The sequence below is a fragment of the Dreissena polymorpha genome, chromosome 4 (assembly GCF_020536995.1).
Source record: "Dreissena polymorpha isolate Duluth1 chromosome 4, UMN_Dpol_1.0, whole genome shotgun sequence".
Taxonomy (NCBI): Eukaryota; Metazoa; Mollusca; class Bivalvia; order Myida; family Dreissenidae; genus Dreissena; species Dreissena polymorpha.
In genome coordinates this window covers 80,824,689-80,843,618 of record NC_068358.1, presented here as the reverse complement: position 1 = coordinate 80,843,618, position 18,930 = coordinate 80,824,689, and the positions used below count along the sequence as shown (strand labels likewise).

General features: G+C 33.8%; 2 protein-coding genes across 2 annotated transcripts in view; one reads left to right on the top strand and one right to left on the bottom strand.

Annotated features, from left to right (window-relative positions):
- Positions 1-18,930, top strand: part of LOC127879302 (molybdopterin synthase catalytic subunit-like) — a 237,775-nt gene that overhangs the window by 149,101 nt on the left and 69,744 nt on the right. The gene's annotated exons all lie outside the window — the stretch shown is intronic.
- LOC127879286 (sodium channel protein 1 brain-like) overlaps positions 1-18,930 on the bottom strand; it is a 118,166-nt gene that overhangs the window by 45,799 nt on the left and 53,437 nt on the right. Inside the window, exons 11-16 of the mRNA XM_052426049.1 lie at positions 15,481-15,598; positions 13,875-13,946; positions 12,341-12,669; positions 10,615-10,632; positions 2,932-2,970; positions 109-295 (exon numbers count right to left, since the gene is read on the bottom strand). Of these exons, the coding sequence (XP_052282009.1) occupies positions 109-295; positions 2,932-2,970; positions 10,615-10,632; positions 12,341-12,669; positions 13,875-13,946; positions 15,481-15,598 (763 nt within the window). The remainder of the gene's footprint in view (positions 1-108; positions 296-2,931; positions 2,971-10,614; positions 10,633-12,340; positions 12,670-13,874; positions 13,947-15,480; positions 15,599-18,930) is intronic.

Below are 18,930 nucleotides of genomic sequence, written 5' to 3'. Positions count from 1 at the left end.
TTGGCTAAAATTGGAAAATCAAAGATTTTTAGTTACAAATACTATCAAATTGAGAATAAAATTGCTTTTAATATTAATGTTCATCAACATTATTGCATCTTGACATACCGTCTATAATGGTGATGTGGGGGTAGGTTTCCCGGATATATTTCCGGCCAGGACCTTCCTTTTCCTTTGTTCCATTTTCACCATCCGGGCTCTCAGAAAAGCTTGGGTCCTCAAACACTCCCTGGTCTATGTCGTTGTCTCCAACTGATCCTCTCTTGTTATCAAAATTGACCCCCGAGGATGAAACCTGAAAATGTTTGCAATGTTAATGTGAGGTATTTTGTAAGTGCACAGATTTTCTGGCCATGTGTTTTCTAGGAATTAACTTACTATCGCCTCAAGATCAGTCAAGTTTGATAATGATTTGTTGCGTCAACTGCTCTGAATTATGATAATTTATTTGAATTAAATTAAGTGCTTACAATAACATAAACTGTGGTAGGGATTTGATTTAAACAGTTATATTTCAAAATAATTTAGTATCATATGCTACAATATTTATTTATTTAACTTCACAAATACTTGAAACAGAATCAGTTGTTATGTGGACTCCTTCTTCTTAAGCTTCTTTAGCAAGTTCAAGTTTTAATTTCAAGTATTGCTTTTTTATTGGTTAAAAAATTAATTCTATAGCTCTTCCAAACTGAATTCGATGGAAAATAACAAAGGCAGCAAACATTAACCCTTTCCCACTAAGAAGCAAAGTGAAAATGGCTATGTGCAAACAGCATAAAACCAGAACAGCCTGGGAGTAACTCACAGTCTGTTCAGGTTTTATGCTGTTTGCTGCTCATCAGTATCCGATGAATACTTTGAAGCCTTTAAAACTTGAATCTAGTAAGAAAGGTCTTTAATTAAATTCAACTTTTTAAGGGACTACAAATGCGTCAAAATTCGGTAATAAAGTGGTAATGGGGTAAAGACCCTAAGTGCAGCAATCACATTATACAACAGGCATTTATTGATTTGCACAACAACTTATTGACCATATCTGAAAAACAAATTAACAAAATACATTATAGCCTATTTGTGCTATTGCTGATCACAAGAGCATAATTTTCCAGTAAAAACAACATTATACACACAAAGTCTGCTGAAGTTTCGTTACTATGAATGGTAATCAGACTATACTTAAGAATGCAACATTGATATTTAAACAGTTTTTAAAATACCTGGTATTTTAGGAAAGACTGTAAGTGTTTTATTTGTTACATCAAGTCTTTATTTTTTTGATTGATTTATTTATTTCAATATATAATGGCAGAATACATGGCAATACAAGTATTACACACACATGTACTTAAATAAGAAAGAAACATGCATGAATTAATTAAATACATAGGTGAAGCCATGACAACCTTCATTATATATCAAGGATGACATAAAAGCTTTTGAAAAACACTTATTTCCATTGTGGTCCTTGAGATATATTGTTGTGTGATACAGGCAGACATAATTAGATCGAAATATATATCACAGATTTGAGCACTTTCATCAAGTCACCTTTAAGAAAGACAACTATAAATAACACTAAACATCTATATTGCATCTAGTTTGAGATGATTCAGTATTAAAATATTTAAACTAAGTACCTACAACTATTCTAAAATAATGCTAAGAACAAATGTTTATAATTATGTTGTAGAAAATAAATGATCTTGACAGTTAAATGAGATTTTTGCATAAATAATAAAACATAAAATAGGACAATAACAAATTATAAGAAGCTAATAAAAACAACATCCTGAGGGTCATTAGCCCAACAAATATGTCCTGCAAATTTGAATCAAACTGGCATTTATTGTTAAAAATTAGATTGTTTAAATATTAATGCTTTCTTTCACAGATCACAAAACTTTCCTTGGAAAATTTGCTTTAGTATTCCACAGTTTATTTAGACTATTACGTTGCCACATGTGTGTCTTTTGTCAGATTTTTTAACTTTCATGACACCTGAGCAGCAACACATGAGTGATAGATTTTTCTCCAAGTAACGAAAAGAAACCATCATCCTTCTACCAGCTTGCCAAGTACATCACAAAATCAACATGTGCAATAAAACATGCCAAAACACCAGCACGATACATGCAGTGAACACAAACCATCATCCAAACTTTCCTTTTTTACAAAGCCAGTTTGCATAAAGAAGGGATGTGAAGCTGGTAAAGTTTATTAAAAATCATTTTTTACAGTCTTAAACGTGTTCTCAATGTTTTTCCCTTGATATTTCACTTTTGATCTTAATAGTTAAACAAAACTATCTTATGTGTGTTTGCATTACATGTACTGTATTACAATGTTACTTTGTGGGTCACTTTTTCATGTGCGATATTGTTGAGATAACCAATGTTCTCAGAACTCGGATCTAAGCTTGTAACCCAAGAACATGATTGCAATTTTACCACATACCCATGTTAGTTGTTGCTGTGTTTTATCAGAATCATGAAATAGTATTTCTACTAATTGTCCGAGATTTTGAACTCAACATGCACATTCAATACATCTTACATCAAAAGCTCCATAGTTTAGCAAAAAAAAAAAAAGCAAGCTAGTTTGAAATAAAGAACATTTCACCCCATTGGTGCAAAAAGGTACCATGTGACATTGAAATTAGAAGGCACATGGTACCATGTGACATTGAAATTAGAAGGCACATGGTACCATGTGACATTGAAATTAGAAGGCACATGGTACCATGTGACATTGAAATTAGAAGGCACAAGGTACCTTTTTGCACCATTAGGCAAAATTTAAATTTTACAGTATAGAAGATGTATCAATTATGTGAAACAGGTATGATAACATTAAGTAACAACAACAGTGCTGAATATATTATCAGCAGTGAGCCCTTGAATTTGCACCCACCATGTGCGGCCATCTCACCTTTGGTATTGGGGGCAGAACCTCTAGAGGGAAGAGCGGCTGTAATACCAACCACAACCTATTTACTACTGATATATGCAACCGGATACATGCACAGATTTGTTAAAATACTGTTGTTGACATTTAAAATATTGGTTAAAGTTTTTGACAGTTCTTCTTTACTGGAAATATTAAACCGTCCTATGAAGGGCTACTAATGCTATGCAACTGGTTACTAAACACTTTTGTATACTGATTTTTATTAAAATTTTAACAGCTAATTTCATTACAGACTTTAATCAATGATTTCATCATAACAGTATTATTAAATTAAATTAAACTGGACAACTCTGACTTTACAGGTTACAAGATATTTTGATTTCCAGACAAAAAGAACAATTACACACAATCTGAATGCTAAAGTTTCATGGCTAACTACATAATATTTACCTTTTAGACAATGCTTTAATTTCTACTATATCATTACTAATTAATTAACTGTTAATTTTGTGACTGTAAATCAAATGAGAATGTGAAAAAGGTGTGAAAAATGAAATACAAAATAAATATTAAAAATAAATGTCTAAATACAACAATAGTGTGTTTAAATGTTAGTAAAGCCTTACTTTACATATGTAATGTTTTAATGTGGTTTTAAGTGAAATATCAGTGATTCAAACACCTTAATTCACTTTTGCTAACAATAAAAGATAACATTGAAAAAATCACTAATTTTCACTGCTTTGCTGGGAGATTTCAATTCATTCTTTCACGTGAACAACAAACTGTCCTTTCAAATTGATAGAACGGAATCAATATTGTTTGATTATAATTCAAAATAATATATTTCAAAACACAACTTAGATCTTATTCCAAATTATATATTTGTAGCCATTGAGCACAGAATAATGTACTGGTAAACAACTAGTTCAGTGTAATATCTGCTGCTGTAAGTATCAGAGTTTGTCAGGCAAGTCCAGAACCAAGTCAGTTGTCACTGAACCAACTCTAGCTTAACCCTTTGCATGCTGGGTAATTTGTCGTCTGCTAAAATGTTGTCTGCTAAATTTCTAAAATTAGCATTTTGTTCATTTTTTTTCAAAGAATACTATCAGAATAGCAAACAGTTTGGATCCTGATGAGACGCCACGTTTTGTGGCATCTCATCTGGATCCAAACTGTTTGCAAAGGCCCTTAAAATTTGGTTCCAGCACTGAAAGAGTTAAAAATAATCTACAGATAATAAAAAAATAAAATGATCAGACTTGTTTTGAAAATGGAAAACAAGTTGGTAGAGAACAATTTTCATACTAAGGTTGGTAACCTGTGTCAAAAGGGGTATAACAAATAATGCTCTGTTATGCACATAAGGTAAAAATTGGCCTGGCTTTAGAATATCTTGGTAAACATTTAAAGCCTTAAAGATGTTGGACTAGGTCCAATAAAGTAGCCCAACCAGTTTCTTGATATTTTAGTGGTCTCTTTGCCAAACTAATGATAGATTTTTTTATCTGAGACAAGCACAAACAATCAAATTAATCTGTGTTACACACTTAGTCAAAGCTAAAGGGAATTTACTAAACCCATTACCTTGCCATCAACATGATCTCTTGCAGACATAAGTTAGGATTATTTTATGTGTAAAGTTTTGTTTCTACCATTTATTTATTTTGTACATGCTCAGTTCTCCCTATACATTTTGTTAATGTTATTCTTTGTCACATAGAAATTGTATATATGTAAGTGTAATATATAAGTTATGTTTCAATAATTCACGCACATAGTGTTTTCATTCCAGTATGGTCAATATGTAAGCTAATTGCTGTTATAACATCTTATGTTGTGATAAACATAAATGACTCTCAATTTACCTCTGTGTTGTAAACTATTGAAACTTAATTTAATTTTGTTATACCCCCGACACACCGGACTGGCGTCCTTATTACAGCCACCCAGGTCGCAGTGAGGACGCCATAGTCGCTGGACGAACGCAAAAAGGACGCAGTGAAGACGGCGAAAATTGCTCAGAACGCGAGCCCACGGCAACAACTTTGAACATGTTCAAAGTGGTCACCGAAGTCCATCGTTTTTACGGCGTTCTGTTAAGGACGCAATAGTCGTAGTAGGGACGTAGTAAGGTCGCTGTAAGGTCGCCATGGACGCCGCTCAAACCCACAGAAAATGATAATTGACAGCAAGGCGACCGTACGGCGACCTTATTGCGACTTTAGTACATCCTTTGTAAGTCTATAGTGTCCTCAGAATGACTATGGCGTCCTTACTGCGACTTCATTGCGTCCTCGCGGCGTCTTTTGCGACCCTACTATGACTATGGCGTTCCTTCTGCGACCCCATTGCGTCTTTAGGGACGTATTAAGGACGCTGTGAGGACGGGCAAAAAGCCATAAACCAGGACGCTTGTGTGACGGGAAGGCGAAAAACAGCATTATTTCCGAAAAAGTCACTGGCATCCTTACTACGACAATCAGAAATTTCCAGAAACACATTCTTAGGTCGCTGTAAGGACACCAGTTCGGTGTGACGGGGCTATTACATGATAAAGTGTTTTACCATATAAATCTATCTAGCTATCAAGCAAAGAGTATGATATGATTTTTTTTCCCCGTGTACTTCTGTGCTTTAAAGGGATATATTAGTGATTAAAAATGAAAAATCACTGTTTCAAACAGTGACAAATAAGATTGAAAATTATTGATCATTTTCAGTACATTACTGTGGAATGATATCATTTTTAAGGGTGTCGCGATACGCTCACCTTACGATACGATACGTATCGCGGTACAGTGTGTACGATACGATACGTATCGCGATACGTATCGTCAGATGGAAACTACATACAAACCATTTAAAACCATTTTTCAATTTTATTTTAAGACCTCTGATAAGTGTCATACAATATACATGTACAAAATACCATAATGTCATGCAAGTACACGAATTGACAATAAGTTATTATTATTTACAAATCTAAAACTTTTATTAAATATGAACACGAAATTATGAATATGTTTAAAAAATACGGACTGCTTTATGTTTCTTTTACTTTGATAGATTATTTAAGTTAAAAATATAACGTGTTTACCAACTAGTCAAACTGGCTATCTTTGCTTGTACCGTAAGAAACTCCAAGCGCAATTCGTAGAACCAGTCAAATATTGCACCTTGTTTCGTGACGTAGGAGACACAGCACATTTTTGAGTGGTTGAAATTTAATTTAATGGTTTCAAAGAATTTGCGCAATTCTCAGCGGAATCACACAATTACAGCTCCTGCTTAGGAAATTTGTAGCGACTAAAGTCGTGATATAAAGCAAATGTTTATACGAAATAAACGCCTACCACTTTCTTACTTGTAACACAAACATTAAGTAACAACAACAGTGCTGAATATATTATCAGCAGTGAGCCCTTGAATTTGCACCCACCATGTGCGGCCATCTCACCTTTGGTATTGGGGGCAGAACCTCTAGAGGGAAGAGCGGCTGTAATACCAACCACAACCTATTTACTACTGATATATGCAACCGGATACATGCACAGATTTGTTAAAATACTGTTGTTCACATTTAAAATATTGGTTAAAGTTTTTGACAGTTCTTCTTTACTGGAAATATTAAACCGTCCTATGAAGGGCTACTAATGCTATGCAACTGGTTACTAAACACTTTTGTATACTGATTTTTATTAAAATTTTAACAGCTAATTTCATTACAGACTTTAATCAATGATTTCATCATAACAGTATTATTAAATTAAATTAAACTGGACAACTCTGACTTTACAGGTTACAAGATATTTTGATTTCCAGACAAAAAGAACAATTACACACAATCTGAATGCTAAAGTTTCATGGCTAACTACATAATATTTACCTTTTAGACAATGCTTTAATTTCTACTATATCATTACTAATTAATTAACTGTTAATTTTGTGACTGTAAATCAAATGAGAATGTGAAAAAGGTGTGAAAAATGAAATACAAAATAAATATTAAAAATAAATGTCTAAATACAACAATAGTGTGTTTAAATGTTAGTAAAGCCTTACTTTACATATGTAATGTTTTAATGTGGTTTTAAGTGAAATATCAGTGATTCAAACACCTTAATTCACTTTTGCTAACAATAAAAGATAACATTGAAAAAATCACTAATTTTCACTGCTTTGCTGGGAGATTTCAATTCATTCTTTCACGTGAACAACAAACTGTCCTTTCAAATTGATAGAACGGAATCAATATTGTTTGATTATAATTCAAAATAATATATTTCAAAACACAACTTAGATCTTATTCCAAATTATATATTTGTAGCCATTGAGCACAGAATAATGTACTGGTAAACAACTAGTTCAGTGTAATATCTGCTGCTGTAAGTATCAGAGTTTGTCAGGCAAGTCCAGAACCAAGTCAGTTGTCACTGAACCAACTCTAGCTTAACCCTTTGCATGCTGGGTAATTTGTCGTCTGCTAAAATGTTGTCTGCTAAATTTCTAAAATTAGCATTTTGTTCATTTTTTTTCAAAGAATACTATCAGAATAGCAAACAGTTTGGATCCTGATGAGACGCCACGTTTTGTGGCATCTCATCTGGATCCAAACTGTTTGCAAAGGCCCTTAAAATTTGGTTCCAGCACTGAAAGAGTTAAAAATAATCTACAGATAATAAAAAAATAAAATGATCAGACTTGTTTTGAAAATGGAAAACAAGTTGGTAGAGAACAATTTTCATACTAAGGTTGGTAACCTGTGTCAAAAGGGGTATAACAAATAATGCTCTGTTATGCACATAAGGTAAAAATTGGCCTGGCTTTAGAATATCTTGGTAAACATTTAAAGCCTTAAAGATGTTGGACTAGGTCCAATAAAGTAGCCCAACCAGTTTCTTGATATTTTAGTGGTCTCTTTGCCAAACTAATGATAGATTTTTTTATCTGAGACAAGCACAAACAATCAAATTAATCTGTGTTACACACTTAGTCAAAGCTAAAGGGAATTTACTAAACCCATTACCTTGCCATCAACATGATCTCTTGCAGACATAAGTTAGGATTATTTTATGTGTAAAGTTTTGTTTCTACCATTTATTTATTTTGTACATGCTCAGTTCTCCCTATACATTTTGTTAATGTTATTCTTTGTCACATAGAAATTGTATATATGTAAGTGTAATATATAAGTTATGTTTCAATAATTCACGCACATAGTGTTTTCATTCCAGTATGGTCAATATGTAAGCTAATTGCTGTTATAACATCTTATGTTGTGATAAACATAAATGACTCTCAATTTACCTCTGTGTTGTAAACTATTGAAACTTAATTTAATTTTGTTATACCCCCGACACACCGGACTGGCGTCCTTATTACAGCCACCCAGGTCGCAGTGAGGACGCCATAGTCGCTGGACGAACGCAAAAAGGACGCAGTGAAGACGGCGAAAATTGCTCAGAACGCGAGCCCACGGCAACAACTTTGAACATGTTCAAAGTGGTCACCGAAGTCCATCGTTTTTACGGCGTTCTGTTAAGGACGCAATAGTCGTAGTAGGGACGTAGTAAGGTCGCTGTAAGGTCGCCATGGACGCCGCTCAAACCCACAGAAAATGATAATTGACAGCAAGGCGACCGTACGGCGACCTTATTGCGACTTTAGTACATCCTTTGTAAGTCTATAGTGTCCTCAGAATGACTATGGCGTCCTTACTGCGACTTCATTGCGTCCTCGCGGCGTCTTTTGCGACCCTACTATGACTATGGCGTTCCTTCTGCGACCCCATTGCGTCTTTAGGGACGTATTAAGGACGCTGTGAGGACGGGCAAAAAGCCATAAACCAGGACGCTTGTGTGACGGGAAGGCGAAAAACAGCATTATTTCCGAAAAAGTCACTGGCATCCTTACTACGACAATCAGAAATTTCCAGAAACACATTCTTAGGTCGCTGAAAGGACACCAGTTCGGTGTGACGGGGCTATTACATGATAAAGTGTTTTACCATATAAATCTATCTAGCTATCAAGCAAAGAGTATGATATGATTTTTTTTCCCCGTGTACTTCTGTGCTTTAAAGGGATATATTAGTGATTAAAAATGAAAAATCACTGTTTCAAACAGTGACAAATAAGATTGAAAATTATTGATCATTTTCAGTACATTACTGTGGAATGATATCATTTTTAAGGGTGTCGCGATACGCTCACCTTACGATACGATACGTATCGCGGTACAGTGTGTACGATACGATACGTATCGCGATACGTATCGTCAGATGGAAACTACATACAAACCATTTAAAACCATTTTTCAATTTTATTTTAAGACCTCTGATAAGTGTCATACAATATACATGTACAAAATACCATAATGTCATGCAAGTACACGAATTGACAATAAGTTATTATTATTTACAAATCTAAAACTTTTATTAAATATGAACACGAAATTATGAATATGTTTAAAAAATACGGACTGCTTTATGTTTCTTTTACTTTGATAGATTATTTAAGTTAAAAATATAACGTGTTTACCAACTAGTCAAACTGGCTATCTTTGCTTGTACCGTAAGAAACTCCAAGCGCAATTCGTAGAACCAGTCAAATATTGCACCTTGTTTCGTGACGTAGGAGACACAGCACATTTTTGAGTGGTTGAAATTTAATTTAATGGTTTCAAAGAATTTGCGCAATTCTCAGCGGAATCACACAATTACAGCTCCTGCTTAGGAAATTTGTAGCGACTAAAGTCGTGATATAAAGCAAATGTTTATACGAAATAAACGCCTACCACTTTCTTACTTGTAACACAAAATGTTTCCATATTTTTTCATTAGAAGCTCGCTGGAGGTGATTTCAATTCAACTTCCGCAATTTTTTTGGGCGAATTACAGTTACTTCCCTTGAAATGCGTCATAGAAAATGCCGTACCGTACCGTACCGTACTGTTCGGACTCGGAGGCGTATCGTGAACCGTACGGAGGGGAGACTATTACGATATACCGTCCCACGGAGTACCGTGACACCCTTAATCATTTTTAACTTTATGACATCATTATTTTAGCAAAGTTCTCGTGTTTAACTCTTGTAAAATGTCAATAAACAGAGGACAAGGATATAAATAAATATAAAATATGTCTGGTTTTTGTACATAATAATTATGCTTTTAATAGATATAAGAGAATACAAAATTATCAATATTTATTTTACAAAATTATGTTATTACTCCTACAAAAAACTCCACATAAACTGTTCAAAATGTCTTAAAATAGGGTAAAAGCATGTAATAAAAGAAAAATTGTTGGTTATGGTATATTATAGATTTTTACCTATTGTAAATGGTCATTTTATATGATTATATACCCAAACCAACAAACATCCCCTATGACTTCACAAAATCTAGAGACTGGTTACCGAACCACTAGGAATCTTTTCAGAATTCTAAAATTGACTGCTTCCATTTGCATTTCTAATATATGCAGGTTAGTTCTAGAATCATTGAAACATTCTAATTCCATCTAATTTCAAAACCATTATTTTATGCAATCTGTAAATTACATATGTATTTCTAAAATTGCAAAAAAAAGTTTTTTTTTAATGATAATTGCATTTCATATTGTAATTGTTAATCTGGATTCATCACACAAAACATAAAAATGAGGGGTTTACAGCGGTGTACTACTTTGTTACTTACATTACTCTCATTTGCAATCTAAAATTCAGATAACATCTACATAAATCCAAGAAAAGCAATACATGTTACAGACGCTGACATTCTAAGCATTGTGAACACAAAACATTGACGCCTAGCAACAACTTTAACAACACTATTAGGAAAACAAGGTTAAAACAAGGTCATTTAGTAATTAGTACCATACAAGGTTCAACTACCCAACTCAACAAACACTAATAATGAAAGCCAAAAAAATGATTGCAAATGGCTGGTACTTATTGCCATGAACATCATTTAGTCAAGTAACATTAATTAGTCAAAGATGCTCTTATTCCTTGCAGCATTACCTCCCATATTGGTTACCACTGATATCCAAAGCTCAAACGATTTCTTATGCTTTTTTAAACTTCCTAAAAAATTGTATTTAATAAAAAGCTGTAAAACTTTCTAAATTCAGGTGAACAAAGGAAAGTGAAAACAAAAATAACTAATTAAAACCCCAAATTACCAAAAAACTTTTTGTATTGATCATCATTCACAAGATTTGTGATGACAAATCGATTTTATACCAGCTGCTTGAAGCAGTCAATTGAGTCGTGTTCTGAGAAAACTGTGCATAATGCATGTGCGTTAAGTTTCATCCCAGATTAGCCTGTTCAGCCCGCACAGGCTAATCAGGGACGACACTTTCCGCCTACACTGGAGTTTTGCTAAGAAGAGACTTCATTTAAACGAAAAATGTGATAAAAGCGGAACGTGTACAGGCTAAACTGGGATGACACTTTACGCACATGCATTAAGCCCAGTTTTTTCAGAACACGGCTTAATTGATTGTGAGGAGGTTGACCTTGACTCTCCCTACTGGTGGGACACTCCACTAAAGTTTGGTGGAAAAAAACCTTGTTGATGCTGAATTTCATCCTGTGGACAGTTAACCCTTTGAGTGCTGGGAAATTTGTTGTCTGCTAAAATGTTTTCTGCTGAATTCTAAAATTAGCATTTTCTTCATTTTTTTCTAAAGAATACTATAAGAATAGCAAACAGTTTGGATCCTGATGAGACACCATGTTCTGTGGCGTCACATCTGGATCCAAACTGTTTGCAAAGGCCTTCAAAATTCAGTTCCAGCACTGAAAGAGTTAAAATAGTATTTAAATTATACTCATTAAATGAGTGTCCTCTTGGAAAGATAACTACCAGTTCCTTTCACAAACTGGGTTATAAGTAAACACCCTGTCCCACTAACAGCAAGTGTTTTGTCAGCGTTCTAAGATCTTGTAATTTGCAGTATGAAGTATGACATTTGTATGTATGGTTTGCCTAAAATATCTTAGATTTTGACAACTAGAAAATATGACTCATAGAATAGGAGTCTCTTTGATTTCTGGAAAATGATTATGGGCAAGTTCGCAAAAACTTGCAGCCAACTTGTATTCTATAGAAGAATGGATATATATGGCAAGATCCTATGACAATGAAAGATATGTCTACAGAATGCGTTCACAAGTGCAAGAGTTAAATTTGAAATGGCAATATTTAAAAAAAAAGAATTTTCAGTATTCTTTTTTCTTTTGTAAGGCGAATTTGGCCATAATCTAAACAAAATCAAAGGCATAAATATACAATGACAGGAAATATCTAGGTAGTTACAACTAAACAGACAGAGCCGTTAGCTTCATTTCTCCACAGAATGACAGTCCCATATTGTTCTATATCATATCAAATTAAGTTCAAGGTCGTCACTTACCATTCCCATGCTAGCCTGCTTTACAAATGGCTTCCTGGGATGTATACGGCTATCTGATTTTAGTATATCAATCGTGCTCCCGTTGTTACTTCCACCCTCATTTCCAAGGTCCCCTTCCTTGCTACCATTTGAGCGTGAACTCTCCACGGAATTCCCGGTACCGCTATCCTTGCTTGCCATTTTTACCATTGGGTTGCGTCTGCCTGGTTTGGGGTCAGTGTTGATGCCGGGTTTAGGGTCACCATTGTTGGCATGGTTTGGGTTGCCAAGGGGACGTGTTGTGGAGTTTGTGTTTATTTTCACACCAGGTCTCCCTGCGTTGTTGGTTTCTGGGGTGAAATTTGGTCAATGAGAATAAAAAATCCTCCATTTTTTAAGGGGAATCTGATTGTGTTACTGTAATTTAGCAACGAGTAACTAATGTAATCATAACGATGTTTTTCTAATCGATAAGTTATGATTTTATGTCTATTCACTTAAACTACAAATGTTACAGAAATGAATTAAATTTAATTCCTAGTAAAAGGTTTTACTATCTACAATTAAAAGATGAGTTTTTATACATTAAACAAAAGATGTGTTTGTCAGAAACACAATGCCACCTATTGCGCCGCTTTGAAGCCATATATTTGACCTTTGACCTTGAAGGATGACCTTGACCTTTCACCACTCAAAATGTGCAGCTCCATGACATACACATGGATGCCAAATATTAAGTTGCTATCTTCAATAATAAAAAAATTATGAAGAAACTTTAACAAGTTTTAAATTTTTGACCTTTGACCTTGAAGGATGACATTTACCTTGACCTTTCATCACTCAGAATGTGCAGCTACATGAGATACACATGCATGCCAAATATCAAGTTGCTATCTTCAATATTTCAAAAGTTATTGCAAAACTTAAATGTAAGATTAACAAAAATAAAATTACTTTTGACCTTGAAGGATAACCTTGACCTTTCACCACTCAAAATGTGCAGCTCCATGAGATACACATGCATGCCAAATATCAAGTTGCTATCTTCAATATTTAAAAAGTTATTGCAAAACTTTAATGTAAGGTTAAAGTTGTTGTTGTTGTTTTTTTACCTTTGACCTTGAAGGATGTTCTTGACTTTTCACCACTCAAAATGTGCAGCTCCATGAGATTCACATGCATGCCAAATATCAAGTTGCTATGTCCAATATTGCAAAAGTTATTCCAAAACTTTAATGTAAGGTTAAAGTTTTGATGACAGAATGACGGAATGATGGAATGACAGACAGACAGGCCAAAAACAATATACCCCCGATCTTTCGATCCGGGGGCATAAAAATAAATATTTTGTTGTTGTTAAGGCTGCAATTGAAACTGTTTACAGGTATTAAAGCTTTTAATTCGTGTTATGCAAATACTGGAGGATAAAAGAAAAACGAAAAGACAAGTAAAACAGACAAATGCCCATGCTTATCCAACCCACACAAGCTCAGTGCAAGACAGCAGGGGTGTTGGACTGTCAGACAGAGACCCTGGGATGGTGGCGCAGGCCTACCTTTATGAAGCTGTAGATAGGAGTCCTCGTTGTTATTGGAGGGAGGTGGATGGGAAACATGATTGTCGGGACCTACAAGAAAACACACAGGAAGAGTGCACATGCAGTGAAAAGTGGTGTGTAACCTGAGTAGAAATCGCCACGATTCTAGATGTGGTACAGTCAGTCAACCAGTTTAGAATAACCCGGCAAAAAACGTTAATTCTTTTAACCACAATAATTTATTTCGGGATTTAATGTCAATGAGAGAAGATGTAAAAATAAAGGGTAAAATTTATTTTGTTTGATAACAGGTTAGGTAAGACGGCATTATGCAGTTTTTTGTCAAAAATAGCAAATTAAAGTTCAGCCTTTGGAAAATTATCAAAAATCTTTCAACTTACAAAATTAGTATTTCAAAACATTGGTATGGCATTTGTTTTCAATCAGCAAAAAGTTCATTTGAAAATAATAATGCCTTCTATATCCATATGCACATTTCAAAACATAACTCATTCAATCAGTTCCGGTTAACTTTTTGCTGCAATTATCCCCCCTGTAAGCATAATACAAAAGCTTTCTTGCTAAAACTTTGTTAATTTATTCCTTTACCTAATGTATACCTTAGACACTCATCATTTTGTTTTTATTTGGGGCATTTTGGAAAATTACATGCACATTAATCGGGACTGCTGATTATCCGGAACTGGTTGACAAATTGTACTGTTTTGCTAAGATTATTTATTTTTTATGAATGTATTCTTACAAACATCATACATTCATTTGTAAGTGAAATTGTTTTGTAAACTATGATTATCCCCACTTGTTGACCTTTTTTAAACCTTTATACTTTTTTTAACATGCTAAAATTATATTTTAAATTTATATTTGTATTTGATGGAAAGAGTATGACTGCTGTTCCTCAGCAAAACAGCATCACTTTAAGAATATTTACAGATAGATTATTGTATTCAAATATCAAAACTTAAACAGAAATAATGCCCTTTGTCTGCAAGCTTTTTTCATAATATTATAACAAAAAATCCAATTCATGCTATATGAATAAAACAGTAAGATAAATCAAAATAGTTGCGTATCAAACTAAAAAAAAAACAACATTGCAGTAAACAAGATACACACAAAAAAACTTTAACACATGCTTGCATGATAGCGTTCCCTACAAAATGTCTCATTGAAACAAAACAAGTCTCCTTTTAATAGTAATAAAAGGTAAATTATGAATTTTGAAGAAGGAATAATACAACAGTTTTAATTTCGCAGTCATGAGACCAGGTATCTTATCAGGCTCTAGCAATACAAACATTCTTAAATTCTGAGATATCCAAACCTCAGTCTTTAAGTTTAAACCATTTGTCCAAAGCTCACATGTAACGAGCATTTTTATTGGTCAATATTTAGAGAACCATGATTGTAGTAGATCTCAATATCTAAACATCTACCAATTAAATACCGGTCACATAAGCACATTTATGTATTTTGTATATTGCTATTGGCAAACATTTAACCTCAATACTAAGATCCAGATTTAGAAATTTTGCATTGAAGGAGACAGCTAATGAGACATTCACCAAACAGCACCATCTTCATTCAGAAAAGAGGAACAAACCATTTGCAAGGCCATTTGCAGCGGCGCCGGCCGCCGCCTCTCTTGCTAGCCTTTCTTTCTCTTTCTTCTTTTTTTGCTTTCTTTTCCTTTCTTTGTTTTTCAGTTCTTTTTCTTTCTCCTGCAAGTAAGTATTGACCATGATTAATCATCATAAACTTTCAGAACAGGGTTATCACCCTCACCTTCACATGCTATCAAATTAATTATTAATGAGGTGATTCACAATATATGAAAGTGGATCCCGCATTCCGTAATATGAATGGTATGAATGTGGTTTTGTTATATTTTTCACTTAAGATTAACCATGTACAAATATGCTATGGTATGCAACCTTTGTTAGTTTTGGTTAATTGAAAACTAATATTTCTACTTATTATTATGTAAAATGCAATGTTTATTTTCTACCATACAAGAAGCAAATGACAAATCTCCTAACAAATGAAGAAACCTTATGATAATAACTGAATTATAAAAGCTATAGTCACATCAAGGGAACAATGATTGATATTAATTATAAAATAATTGATATGTTTACTAAAATAATCCATTCAAAAAGCTCTTAATGTTTTCACCACATGTAGACAAAGAGTAATACAGTGACTCTAAGTATTCAATAATCTGAACTTGAGAGTCAAGAATATTATAATTTTGATTCATATAAGTGTAAAAAGACCAAAAATGCATATATAGTCTATTTATATTTTGATTTATACTAGCAATATTAAATAACAACATCTGTTTTAATAAAAATTTTAAACCTTTGCTTTATAAGGAATTGTACATTTACGAAAATGTACCAAAATAATTTTGATTAACGATTGTTCATCAATCAATTCACTCAGATTCAAAGTAAAGATGCGTATGAATTCAACTTGAAGAGTTCAATAGCCAAACATCAAAACAAGTGGTTTAATTTGACCTTTGACCACTTAGTGTGACCTTGAACTTTGAGGCAATGTCTCCTGATGGTACTTATTGTTTAATGAATGACAACGTTACTGCCAGGATAATCTGTTTTATGGCCAAATTTGAACATCATATAGTTATTATTACTTAAATTAATTACAGGTTATTTAGAATATGAAAGTCAACTATATTTCAATTTATAAACATTATAATTATATAAAAATCCGACCATGAACAAACTCAGTTGTAACATTCAACAAATAATGTAACTAAATATTGTACCAAATGTTGAGCAAAAACAACCAACATAAACATACCAGTTTCTCCTTTTTAAAATAAAACAACAATGTTTTATTAAAGCCTTGGTCTGAGAAAACTGGGATTAATACATGTGAATAAAATGTTGTTAGGGATTAATACATGTGAATAAAGTGTTGTCACAGGCTAATCAGGCAGAACACTTTCCGCATACACTAGATTTACCTTTGAATGAATAAGTTCATAAAAGCAGAAAGTGTAGTCCCTGATTAGTCTGTTCGGACTGCACAAGCTAATCTGGGACAATAATTTATGCACATGCATTCAGCATTAAGCCCTGTTTTCCCCTAGTAAGGATCTTTTAAGAAAAATGTGTCGTGTTCTGAGAAATATGGGCATAATGCATGTGATTAAAGTGTCATCCCAGATTAGCCTGTGCAGTCCACACAGGCTAATCAGGGATGACACTTTCCGCCTAAATTGGATTTTTGCTAAGAGACTTCATTTAAACGAAAAATGTCATAAAAGCGGAAAAATGTCGTCCCTGATTAGCCTGTGCAAACTGGGATGACACTTTACGCACAAGCATTATGCCCAGTTTTCTCAGAACGTGACTCAAATTATCTACACTAGCATTCTAGAGTGCAGTGAGGAGCTAAAATGAGCCAAAGGGTTGAGATCGTGTAACATAAAAATACAATTTAATTGAATAATACTGGAATAAGACAGTAATGTGCCATGAGGACATTTCTCTATGAATGAATTATCAAAGGCAGGGCTATTTTTACCCCCTTTGTTTAGCTTTTTTTATGCACTTAACTATTATACAATATACAATACAATTTAATTGAATAATACTGGAATAAGACAGTAATGTGCCATGAGGACATTTCTCTATGGATGAATTATCTAAGGCAGGGCTATTTTTACCCCCTTTGTTTTGCTTTTTTATGCACTTAAATATTATACAATATACAATACAATTTAATTGAATAATACTGGAAAAAGACAGTAATGTGCCATGAGGACATTTATCTATGGATGAATTATCAAAGGCAAGGCTATTGTGTTTTGCATTTTTTTCTGCACTTAAATATATATAAAAAAACACAGTTATGTCTAATCATATAAGCATTCGTTGGAAAACATAGTTGTGATATGATTGACAATGAAGAAGAAGAAAAATATGCCAAATTATGTTTACAGCACCTTCCTATTTTTGCGCTGTACACATACCCCGAGAATTTTAGTGCGTAAATAAGTGAAGCAAATATTAGCGTGAAGGTTTATAGAGAAAGTAGAAACATGGAGGTCTGTGCTATTTTTATCGCAATCTTTAACAAGGGCTGTTTGTAAAACATGCATGCCCCCCATGCCAGCCATTGTGTGATTACGTTTTTTGTCACTGTGACCTTGACCTTTGACCTAGTGACCTGAAAATCAATAGGGGTCAACTGCCAGTCATGATCAATGTACCTATGAAGTTTCATGATCCTAGGCCTAATTGTTCTTGAGTTATCATCAGGAAACCATTTTACTGTTTCGAGTCACTGTGACCATGACCTTTGACCTAGTGACCTAAAAATCAATAGGGTTCATTTGCCAGACATGATTTATGTACCTATGAAGTTTCATGATCCTAGGGGTAAGCATTCTTGAATTATCATCAGGAAACCATTTTACTATTTTGAGTCACTGTTACCTTGACCTTTGACCTCGTGACCTGAAAATCAATAGGGGTCATCTGCCAGTCATGATCAATGTACCTATGAAGTTTCCTGATCCTAGGCCTAAGCATTATTGAGTCATCATCAGGACATCATTTTACCATTTCGAGTCACTGTGACCTTGACCTTTGACCTAAAAATCAATAGGGGTCATCTGCCATCTTTTTGGTATGCCAAATGTAAGTAATACTTTTATACTAAACGTTTGTCACATGGACAAGTATCCTATTTATTGAACATTATTTGCTGTTACAGCTTTGATTGTAACATTTTACGGGAAACATTAATTTACTAAAAAACCCATTGTTTCAAAACAAATAAATCCTCAGAACCCATATTTTCAAGTCCTAAAAATATTGCCGCAAAATAACTTAAAAATGGAATAAAGGAGAACGCACATCTTAAAACAATGCGTCAATAGCTGCGATGCTGATGTACATACATTTAGCAAAGGAAATCGGTTTCAATAGGGGTAAGTGCAATGCCAAATGGATATATGGGCAAATTTGTGATCAAACAGAAATGAGCAACTATCAATAGCTGTATTTTATGCTTAACA